Source organism: Corvus kubaryi, unplaced genomic scaffold (assembly GCF_017639235.1).
Source record: "Corvus kubaryi isolate FWS band 111438036 unplaced genomic scaffold, C.kubaryi_AGA036_p1.0 split3-37304, whole genome shotgun sequence".
NCBI lineage: Eukaryota > Metazoa > Chordata > Aves > Passeriformes > Corvidae > Corvus > Corvus kubaryi.
Window position 1 is genome coordinate 68,667 of NW_024582087.1, and position 10,896 is coordinate 79,562.

Here is a 10,896-nt window from a genome sequence, read left to right on the forward strand (position 1 = left end):
ATACATGGAGGATAAAAATTATTCCCCCGGGGTCTTGCTGCTGCAGGACACCAACTTTGGGAAGAACAGAGCTTGCGACACACTGCACTGGACCCGTGCCCCCCAGGATTCCCTGTCTAAGCCATCCCGATGGCACAGCCCCATCCCGGGCCCCGTCCCTCGGCACGCCGGGCTCCCCGTGGCCGCCACAGCCGCGTGTCCCGGAGCGCCCCGACGCGCACCTCCCCCGCTCCTGCAATCGTGGCTCTCGGCTATATTTAGCCCTCCCCCGTGCTATTTCGCTTTCCTGGCAGGAGTTTATAACTGGCCGGGACAGCCCCACCTCCTTTCTGCTTTCTCTCCCTTCCCTTCCCTTTCCCCCTTCTCCCCTCCTCTCTGCTCCCTCCCACCCGGCTGCCCAGGGCCCCCCATGCCAGCAGTGCCCAGCTGTGCCCGCAGCCACCATCCTGCTCCGCTGGAGCCCCCGGCATGGGGCCCGCTGAGGAGCTGGTCCGGATTGCCAAGAAATTGGATAAGATGGTGGCCAGGAAGAGCACGGTAAGGTGGCCGAGCTCCTCGGGGCATGTGTGCATATTTACACACATATGTATTTTCACATGTGCATATTTACACACATGCTTATTTACATGCATGTTTGAGTGTTGTTGCGCGGCTTGGGAAAAGGAGGGGGTTTGCTCTTCACACCCCTCATGTTGTCCCTGGAGGGGCTGAGTGGGTTTAAGGGGTGCTGCCTATGTCCCCCAAGCCCAGCCTCAGGACATCATAGTCAGCACCCAGGGGATTTAATTTTGCCTCTAATTTGGGGCTCTCCTGCACCCCGTTGCTCCCAGACATTGGGATTTGGGGATGGGGGGGCGGGTTTGTCCCATGGGTGGCAGCTCTAGACACCGCTCGGCAGTGCCGGACTGTGCGCAACAGGTGTTTGGCCCCCGGCCTGTCCACCAACACCCCATCAGTGCCAGGGCCAGAGGCTCGTATACAAGCAAGGAAAAGCTCTGGGGTGGGGGACATAACACCCCCAACGCCCCCAGCACAGCTGTGCCTGTTGCACAAGTGCTGCAAAGGGAGGGGAGGGCATCAGTTGCTGCTTCATGGGTGGTTTTGGTAGCTGTGTGCTGGGGGAAGCTGGGATCCAGCCCTGCCGCCCTTGTGCCAAGTGAGAATCCATCCGGGGATCCTGGTGAGCCAGTTACATGTGCCAAGCCCAGCCCTCAGAGTTAATATTTGACCGTTTCCACTGGCCTTTGCCCCGACAAGGTGCAGGCTCCTGGCTGGGGGGCAGCACTGCTGTCTCCCTGGATCTGGTGGCATTTTGGGATGCCAGTGCTTGGTATCAAACCAGATCCCATGGCTCTGCTTGCTGCCAGGAATTACCCAGGGGTCAAGGGACAGGGGTGCTCCACAGCTTTCCTGCTGCACTTTGGGATGGGACAGAGCCAGGATCCAGCTAGAGCACGGGAATGTCCCTGCACCCATCAAACCAGGGGGGTCTGATCCAGCCCCTCAAGGTGGGACTCCATGGAGCTGGGTCCCAGTGGCGGGGGATACCTGGGAGCTGGTGTCTGCTGCTGGGGCTCTAAATATACCAAGGACGAGGAGGAGGAAGAGAGGGAGGAGGAGGAAGGCTCCATGCTGGACTATCTTTAGCCCAGCTGCCGCCGCAGGATGCAATGCTGGGGCTTGTGTCCCATGGACCTTCACACTCCTGGGTGGAGGACACTGGGGTGTCCCCCAGCTCTCCCTAGCTCCCACCAGCCCAGGTTTTTCTTGTGGATGGGGTTTTCCCAAGTTTTAAGAAAAGCTTCTGCTACCCAGCTGGAGATGTGACCTGGTGCTGGGATGGTCCAGCAGGATTTGGGTGTGGGACTTTTCTGTCCGTGTGTTGACACAGAGGGTCAGGCATTCCCAGGGAGCAGCCCAGGGCTGCTTTGGGTTCTCCTGTCATGCCTTTCCTGGTGTTGCCTGGAGCCTCCTCAAGGGCTCCTGTGGCTTCTCCCTGCTGCAGGAAGGGGCACTGGATCTGCTCAAATCCCTCACCGGCTACACCATGACCATCCAGCTGCTCCAGGTGAGGGGGTTTGGGTGGGGGGACACCCCATGGGGTAGTTCATCCTGTGTCCTGTGCCAGCCAGCACATCCCTAAGGACGTGTGTACCCAGACCACACGGATCGGAGTGGCTGTGAACTCAGTGCGGAAACACTGCTCAGATGAAGAGGTGGTGGCCTCAGCCAAAATCCTCATCAAAAACTGGAAGCGGCTTCTGGGTGAGTGATGCCGGGGGAAGGCAAGAACCCCCAAAAGCCTCAATCCTCCCTGGGCCATCCCCGCACCTCAAGCCCCAATGCTTTCTGGGGGGATGGAGTGGGATCAGTCCAGAGCTGGGATGTGCAGACTCCCATAACCTGTAACCCAGATGCATGGGTTTGGATTTTCCAAGGGCTTGTTTTCACTCTGGGATAGAGTGGTGTAAATCAGCGTGTGCCCCACCAAGGGCTGAGCATCTCCACAATCATTCCCCACCCCAGGATGCAGCTCTGCAGGTACCCTGTCCTGGTTTGGGCTGTGACACCCAAATCCTTCCCCCAGAGTCTACCACCACAAAGAAGGAGAAGGACTCAGATGGGAAGAAGGAGAAGGACACAGATGGAGACAGGGAGAAGAAGAAGGGGCTGGATGTTTCCAGCTGCCCCAGTGAAGGGCTGAAGCACGGCAAGGATACGGCTGAGAAGCACAGGGAGAAGCACAAGGAGAGGTGAGGGCTCCTGCCTGCTGTCGGGGGGCACGAGATCAATGAGACCAACCTCTGCTTGGTCCTTAAGAATTTATCCATCTCTGTCTACCCATGGATGCTGGCAGCACCTCTGGAGACCAAACTGCCTCTGGGACAGCACCAGGGCAGTTTTTGGAGGAGGGAGAAGTGGCAGTTTTTTATTTTCCCTTCTCTAAAGCTAATTATTCCTTGGATGAGGTCCGTTTGGACAGTGCTCATCTGACCCCTGCTCTCTCTGTCCCTAGGAAGCCCAGCAAGCCTGACTCTCATGCCACTGCCACCCAGGGCCACTCTGCCGATTCCAACCTGGAGAGGTACCTGCCAAAGGCTGCCCTGACCCTCACGCCAGGCTGTGCCAGGCACTGCCAGCCCAGGAGAGGCTTTGCTGGCAGCCTGGGGATGGTGGGCTTAGGGAAGGGGAATGCAGATGGACAGACTCCAGCTCACAGACTCCAGCCAGAGTATGCTGGGGTTGCTGAGAGCTTCTCTCCCTTCCTTTGGGCCTCCGTGGTGAAGAGAGTCCAGTGATGGCCAGAGCCCCATTGCGTCCTCCAAGAAATCACCTCTGGATGGCAAGAAAGAGAGGTGGGTGCTGGGCTGGGTGAAGATGGGAGAGGCCAGACCCCAGCCCCTCACTGGACTGTGGTTGGGGGTGTGGACCCACCATCTGGTCCCAATCACTGCCCTCTGACATGGGGTTTGTCCTGCCAGGAGAGCCTCTGCTGACTCCAGGTCGTCAACCATCTCCTCCTCTTCCTCCCCACAGAAGAGACTGTCAGGGGAGAGGTAAGGAGGGGGTGTCCCTGGGCAGCCTGGGGATGCTTCTAGGGCCCCCTTGGGGATGCCCTGACCGTGGAGGGGGTGAGAAGAAGTGGCTGGGAGCCCTGATCCTGCCACAGCACTGGGATATTCCCTGGGAGAAGCAAATCCTCCCCTGGGGAGATTCCTGTTAGCTCCCAAGCGCTCTCATCGATGTGCTGGTTTCTGAGGTCCTGCCACCACTCCCTGCCCCCTCTCTGGTGTCATCCCCACTGTCCCGTTCTGTGCCACTCCCAGGAGAGCCTCTGTGGGCACCAGCCTCTCTCCAGCTCCCACTGGCTCCCAGAGAAACTCCGGTGACAGCAAGGAGGAAAGGTAGGAGAGAGGAGGAAAGGTAGGAGAGACCCACTCCATTTCCAAGGGACCCCGGCAGGTCCCTGTGGCTGTGCCAGGACCCTGCCACCTGCCCGTCCCTCTCCATGTGCCCCTGCAGAGCCAACAGCAGCAAGGCCAAACCTGAGATGCCACGAACCCCCACCAGCCCTTCCTTCTCTCCCAGCCCCTGCTTCCTGGCCCCCTGCTATCTCACGGGGGACTCGGTGCGGGACAAATGCATCGAGATGCTGACGGCTGCACTCCGCATGGATGGTGAGCAGTTCTGGGGGTGCTGGACCCCAGACTGGGCTGTCTCTCCTATGGGACAGTCCTAGCGGGAGCATTCAGCCCCAAAAGGAAAGAAAAGGAGGTTGGTAGGGTCTCTGATAAGGGGGATGGACATGAGAATGCATCTTTGTAAGGTTCCAGATGGATAAAAATAGGTATTTTAGGGATGGAGTGTCTGGGGCGAGTACAGTGGGAGAGGTGAGATTTTTTGGAGGAGGTACAGTGAGACCTGGCTGGTTTCACACCTGAAAGTCACCCCTTAACCTCTCTACCCTTTAGATGACTACAAGGAGTTCAGTGTCAACTGCGAGAAGATGGCATCGGAGATTGAAGACCATATCCTTTGGGGGGCTAGGGGTCCCCAGGCTCCATCTGCGGGGGGGGGGGGGGCGTATGTGGGCTCAAGAGTGGTACTGGGGACCGGACAGGGTGACAGGGACAAGGACAGACGGTGACAGGCTCTGCTGTGCTCGTTGCCTGCAGAGGGAGCCCAGACCACAGTTAGAGGATGCTGAGGCTGAGGCTGGAGCTGATGCTGAGCAAAGCATCCCCTGAGCACCCGCCTTAGTGCGGGGGTCTGTGTGTTCCCCCCAGGCCCCTCTGGTCGGGGACCTGCCTTCATTCCCGGGGAAATAAATCCAAACCCAGCCAAAGCTTTTTCCTTGAGCCTGCTGTAGGTGCCTGTATCTCCTGCCAGACCCAGTCTGTCACAACATCCAGGCTGTGCCATGCTGGCAGGGATGGAGCCACTTTTGCCTACCCCCAGCTCAAGGCTTGAGGTTCTCCTGGCAGCCCCCTGAGACTGGAACCAACCCCAGGGTGGTTCCCCTCCTGGGTGCACTTTTTGGTGCATCCCAGACTCTGTGCCCAAAGCTGCTACATCAACCTGTCCATATCCCTGTTCTTTGGGAGGAGGGAGTAGACCGAGTCCTCTGCACCGTGAACTTTTGTCCCAGCACAGGGCTTGGTGACAGTCCCTGAGGTGACAGCCTCACCTGGATGTTAGACATTCCAAGGCAATGCAAAGTCATTTTCCTCTCCACATCTCAAGCTGTGCTTCATCCTCCTAAAGCCAAGGATGAGGACGCTTCCCACAGGGAGGAAAAGCCCCACTGAGATCAGCCACCTCCACATGACCATTGGCCCTGGTGACAGCACCACCCAAGCTGGCATCTCCTCACCTTGCCCCCTTGATTCCTTGACAGACCCCACATATCTTCCAGGAGCTGAAGAGCACAGACATGAAGTATCGCAACCGGGTGCGGAGCAGGATCAGCAACCTGAAGGACCCCAAGAACCCTGGTCTGCGGAGGAACGTGCTGTGCGGGGCCATTGAGCCTGGCCTCATCGCCCGCATGACTGCTGAGGTGGGAAGTGAGGTGGTGGTGCCCATGGATCTCATCCATGCTGCCTCCGTGCTGCCCAAGTGCTGGGTCTGGTGCTGTCCACAGTGGGGTTGTCCCAGCGCGTCCCCGTCCCACCCCGGTGCCGGATGAGGCACAGAGAGCATTGGGAGAAAGCTGGCAGCACTGCCAGGTCCCCTCAGAGCCCTACAGACCCCCAGCGCATCACAGATCTGGCTGTGGGATGTCACACTGGCAGGAATCAGGCTGGAGAGTCCCCATTTGTCCTCCTCAACCAGGGTCCACAAATCAGGGTCCTCAGAAGCCCAGTTTCAGGGAGACAGATCCCTGGAGGTAGCAGTTTTAGTTTGAGGATGGAGTGATTTTTTTGCCTGGGTGGGTCTGAGCCCTCCAGCAAACAGAGAACAGGATTAATCCTGGTTTGGGAGAGGATGGGGTACTTGGCTGTGAGCAGAGCCATGGCCACACTGACCCATCCGGGCCAATGCTGGTGGCAGGAGATGGCCAGTGATGAGCTGAAGAAGCTGCGGAATGCCATGACCCAGGAGGCCATCCGGGAGCACCAGATGGCCAAGACAGGCGGCACCGTCACCGACCTCTTCCAGTGCGGCAAATGCAGGAAGAAGAACTGCACGTACAACCAGGTCAGGCCTGGTCCCCAGGGGACCCTGGTTTGGGGCACACCAGAAGGGTCTCTGCTGAGCTGGTGTGCTGCTGCTCCACCCCAGGTACAGACGCGCAGCGCCGACGAGCCCATGACAACATTCGTGCTGTGCAACGAGTGTGGGAACCGCTGGAAGGTCTGTAACCATCTGGGGAGAGGCTCTGGGCAACCCGACCCTTTCCTAGCCTTCAGAGGTGGCAGAGCCCCCTGAAGTCGGGCTTTGGGGACTGGGTGAGGGCTCACCACCTGCCCTGGGCTCTGCTTCTCCTGCAGTTCTGCTGACGCTGCCGGCGATTGGGCTGGAGGGAACGTGGTGCAAGACAAGATGCTGTGACACCATACTGGGCAGCTGGGGTGGGGAGGAGGGTGGCAGGGTGGCACCAGTCCCTAAACCCCAGCTCTTTGTTCCCTTGCATTGGGCTCCCTCGAACATCCTGGGGAGCCGGCCTCCTGCGAAGTCAAGTTGGCTCGAGAAGGTCCATGCGAATTCAGTGGTTCTTCCCTGCAAATACCTGCCCTTTGATTGGGGTGTGCTGGGATCCCACTGGGATCAGACTCATTCCTGGAAAGGGAGACTGGTACGACCTGGGCAGCATGTCCTTCCCTGAGAGAAATCTGGACTTGGATGATTTGGGAGCAGGAGAGACATTGCCCCATGGACATGGGGCTATGCCTGGGAGCTGAGGGTGGGAGAGGGCCAGGTTTTAACCCAAACACTTTCTTCCTCACCTAAGTGCACACAGAGGGAGGACATGGAGGGGACAGGATGGTTGCTCCAGATGCTGTTGGGATGCCGCCGTGTCCCTCTGCTCTGTGACAAATGGACCATCATCCTGGCTTCAAGGCACTGTGTCCCAGAAAAAATAGGAAGGATGGCAGGGAGAGGAGTGAGGAAAAACCCCTCCAGCCAGAGTAATAAAGGTGTGAACTATCTCTGCAGCACAGACTGTTTCCTAAGGTGGGTCTGGGACCTCTGTCTCAAGTTTATAGCTCCCCAGCTCGAGCCTCCAGGTCCTCCAAGATCCCTCACCAAATTCCGACACGTATCTCAAATCCATCAGCCCCAGCCTGGGATATAATCATGGCTTGATGCTCATCTGTCACCTGACTGGTGATTAAAGACCTTAAGGCTGGAACAGTTCCCTGGCTTGGTCTGGATGCTGCAGGCTGCCCCATGGCAGGGCAGAACTTCCACCAACGGCTGGAAGGATTTTCCAGGTACAAGGCATCAGGGACCAGCTGGGAGACATCCCTTTGGCTACAGGAGTTCTGGGATGGAGCCTTGTGGCACCAAGCCCATCCCTCGTTACCACCAGCCTCTTCCAGTGGCAGTGAGGTCTGATGGGGACACCGGAAGGTCATGGTGACCATGGGTGACCATGGATGGGGGTGAGGGTGCTGTTCTCATGCTTGTGTGAGCCAAAGTGTGAGAGCAGAGAAGGATGGTGAAGCTGTTAATTAACCTATCATTAATGTTTTAATCTTGGGCTGAGGTGTGAATTTTTTCACAGGCAGTGCCATTTGCAGCCAGACTTGGGTGCTAAACCCTCTGTGTTTGGGGATCCTCACCACCCCTGAGCCCCCTGAGAGAGCTCTCTGGGCTGTGGTGCTCGTTAGAATGCTGAAGTGATTAATGAGCCTCCAAGGCAATTATTTATGCTTGTGACAGTGCGTGTGGCTGCAATTAAGGAATATAGCGGATTGTAGGGGATGAATAAAACATCAGTGTGACCTTGAGCTGTGAGGGGAGCACAGCAAGGGCAGGACTGGGACTCCCAGCTGCCCCCAGGATGCCTCAGGGCACGTTTGCCTGGGACAAGGTTGAAACGGGGGGATTTGGATCTATATTTTTTTGCAGTTCAGTCTAATAAAAGTGTTTAAGTGATACCAGAGGGAGCCGGACTCCACACATGTTACGATGGATCTCCTAGCATCCCTCTGTGTCCTTCTGTCCCCCTGTGGATGTCCCCAGAGAAAATGTCACCCTCTGCCCCCTCCCCAGGTTCCCTGGGAAATCCCAGAGGAGGAAGGGGAGAGGCCAACTGGGGAGCTGGGAGAGCAGAGGCTCCACTGACATCCATGAAAGGGTGTCCCCCCCGCACCCAGGGAGAGCTTTTCCACTTGCCTGGGCTGGAGGAACTTATGGTCCTGAGGAATGCTCCAGCCTCTGGAGGGGTGCAGTGTGTGTCCCCCTGCAGCACAGTGGGTGCCACTGGGGCAGGGGACAGTGAGGGGCTCTCTGGTATGCAGCTCTTTACAGGCTCCATTCCCCAGGCTGAGCCTCTGACCTGCTCCACAGGAAGGGCACAGACACGTGTGTGTGTGTGTGTGTGTGTGTGTGTGTGTGTATTTAAAAAATCCACTTCCCAAACTTTCAGTCCCAAACTGGGGACTGAGCCCCCCAGGATATCCTGCCATCCCCTCCCCACCCCTCAGCTCCAGAGGTCCCTGGAGCTTTCCCCTCTCTCCTCCCCAAATGATGGTCCCCTCCTCCCCTCCACATCCCCCAGCCTGGCGAGGAAGAGGAGCAGGGAAGATCCCTTGCAGCTGCCCCTCCTGCCAGCACTCAGCTCTCTCTTGAACTTTGGGGAAGTGGGCACTTCAGTTCTCATTTCTCATCAGTGCTGGAGAGGTGGAACCATGGCTGCACCAGCAAATGCTAATACTGGTTCTCCCCTGCTTTCTGCAGGCAGGAGGTTCAGACAAGAGCCCTCAGGGCCTCTGTCACAGCTCCAGCCCCACCTGGGGCTGGTCGTGACCATGCAACGATGGAGAGGCCCTTACGGTCCCTGCCAGGGGTTGATTTACCCACCCTGAAGCTCCAGGTTTGGATGCTCCAAAGCTTCACCAGAGGTTGGTGCCCTCCCTGCCTCTCCCTGCCTGTCTCTGCACGAATCACAGAATCATTTCAGTTGGAAAAGACCCCCAAGATCATTGAGTCCAACTGCACTCCCACTACTGCCAAGCCTGCCACTGACCCCCTGTCCCCAGTGCCACATCGACACATCTTTTAAATCCCTCCAGGGATGGTGACTCCAATGAGATGCTCAGTCTTCTATCTGATGGAGTTTTTATACTCAACCTCCAACCTGCAACACTTTAAATAACCCCACAGAGTGTCCAACCCCAGCCAGGCTTCCCCGTGAGAGGACAGCCACTACAGATGCCACCAGACCATATCCCTTCCCCAGGGACTGCCCTCAGCCACCTCAGGGACACCCTGTTCCACAGAATCTGGCACATGGCCAGTTTTACTTTGCAATCCTGGCTTGCCCAGGGGTCACCCCCCCCATACTCCAGGCCCCCCCGGCTGGCCCACGGCACAGGGCTTGGCGGCGGCCCTTCTCCCCCGCATTTTTCCAGCCTTGAGAAAAAAATCAGCACTTTGCTGTTCTGTGGTTTCCTTGGCAACCCCATTTCCCCATTCTCTCACTTTATGCATCTATAACTCCCCTGGCCCCGGTCACCAACCCCCAAAGCACAGTGGCAGGACTCTGTGCACAGGGATGGAGCGGAAGGTGGCGTATCCTGTCCATCACCAGGATGGCTGATCCTGGAGGGACCCTCAGCCAGGGATTCCCAAGCACTTGGGCTTCTTGGAAAGGAAGTAGCTGGTGGTGGTTCGTGTCTCTGAACTGAATTAAAGCAGTTTTGGAGCCGGTCTTTACCTCTCTGTGTGGGTCCCAGTGCTCCTGCTGTGCACAGGTTGCCCTGAGCAGCTGTGGCTGCCCCATCCCTGCAGGTGTCCAAGGCCAGCTTGGACAGGGCTTGGAGCAACCTGGGGTAGTGGAAGGTGTCCCTGCCCGTGGCAAGGGGTGGAACTGGATGAGCTTTAAGGTCCCTTCCAACCCAAACCATTCCATGATTCCATGACTGGCAGCCTCTGTGACAAACTGAGCAGATTCCCCTGCCCATTCCCATGCTTACTTCCAATCAACAGGTAATGATCCCTTAGGCACAGGCGCTCGCTGCCTCCTCAGATCTCAAACCCACATGCAATATTTATCTGGTGAAAGCCACAGGCTCTCAACATGACTCACTTTGCTGTAGTCAGTAGAGAGGATTCAGATCTCCTGGGAAAACTACCCATCACTCCCACCTCCACATCATGACTGCTCTCACAGGTGATGTCATGGGGTGATGCTCAGCATGGTGGGCACAGGGCAAGGAGACAGCCCTGCTTCCTTTAGAAAGCAGGAAAACACAGCACTGGGTGGTTTAGGGGAGGCAGAAATGATGCAGAGGGTGCTGTAGGGGTCGGGGGTAGTCCAGAAAACTCCCTGTCCCTTGGTGACCTGGGAAAGGTGCCCGATGTGCCTCCCAATACTTGGACTCCAACAGCTCTTCCCCAAATCCCAGAAGGCTGGTCAGTACCCCAAAAGCCAAGCAGATCCTGCACCAGCCTGGGACTTGATGTTAAGTGAAGGCAAGAGCTTAGAGAACCTAAATTTTTTAGGGAAACCTCAGCTGCTGCACTTACTTTGAGCTGTGGCTCAGCCAAAGCCTTCCAAACTCCGAGCTTTTTATTCAGCTTTTTGTTTTAATAAACCCCTAAGCATTGGTTTTCCTAAGCACAAGGTGCTGCCTCTGCTACAGGAGCAGGGGAAGATGGGGGATGCAGGACTTTGGGTCTGGATTCCTTAGGGGCGGTTGTCAAAGGATGCAGTGGAGTGGT

At 57.3% G+C, this 10,896-nt stretch overlaps 1 protein-coding gene across 2 annotated transcripts; it reads left to right on the forward strand.

The window, feature by feature from the left end:
• Window positions 1-332: 332 nt before the first annotated feature.
• TCEA3 (transcription elongation factor A3) lies at window positions 333-7,154 on the forward strand. 2 transcript variants are annotated; one of them, XM_042015452.1, is made up of 14 exons: window positions 333-537; window positions 2,006-2,068; window positions 2,145-2,265; window positions 2,588-2,753; window positions 3,017-3,085; window positions 3,288-3,356; window positions 3,483-3,557; window positions 3,828-3,905; window positions 4,024-4,178; window positions 4,473-4,529; window positions 5,406-5,560; window positions 6,055-6,201; window positions 6,286-6,357; window positions 6,495-7,154. In XM_042015452.1, exons 1-14 carry the CDS (start codon window positions 469-471, stop codon window positions 6,501-6,503), a joined length of 1,305 nt encoding a protein of 434 aa, XP_041871386.1. In that variant the 5' UTR covers window positions 333-468; the 3' UTR covers window positions 6,504-7,154. The 2 variants fall into 2 exon arrangements, with proteins under 2 accessions (XP_041871386.1, XP_041871387.1); XM_042015453.1 differs by having other exon boundaries at window positions 334-537; window positions 2,160-2,265.
• The last annotated feature ends 3,742 nt before the right edge of the window (window positions 7,155-10,896 follow it).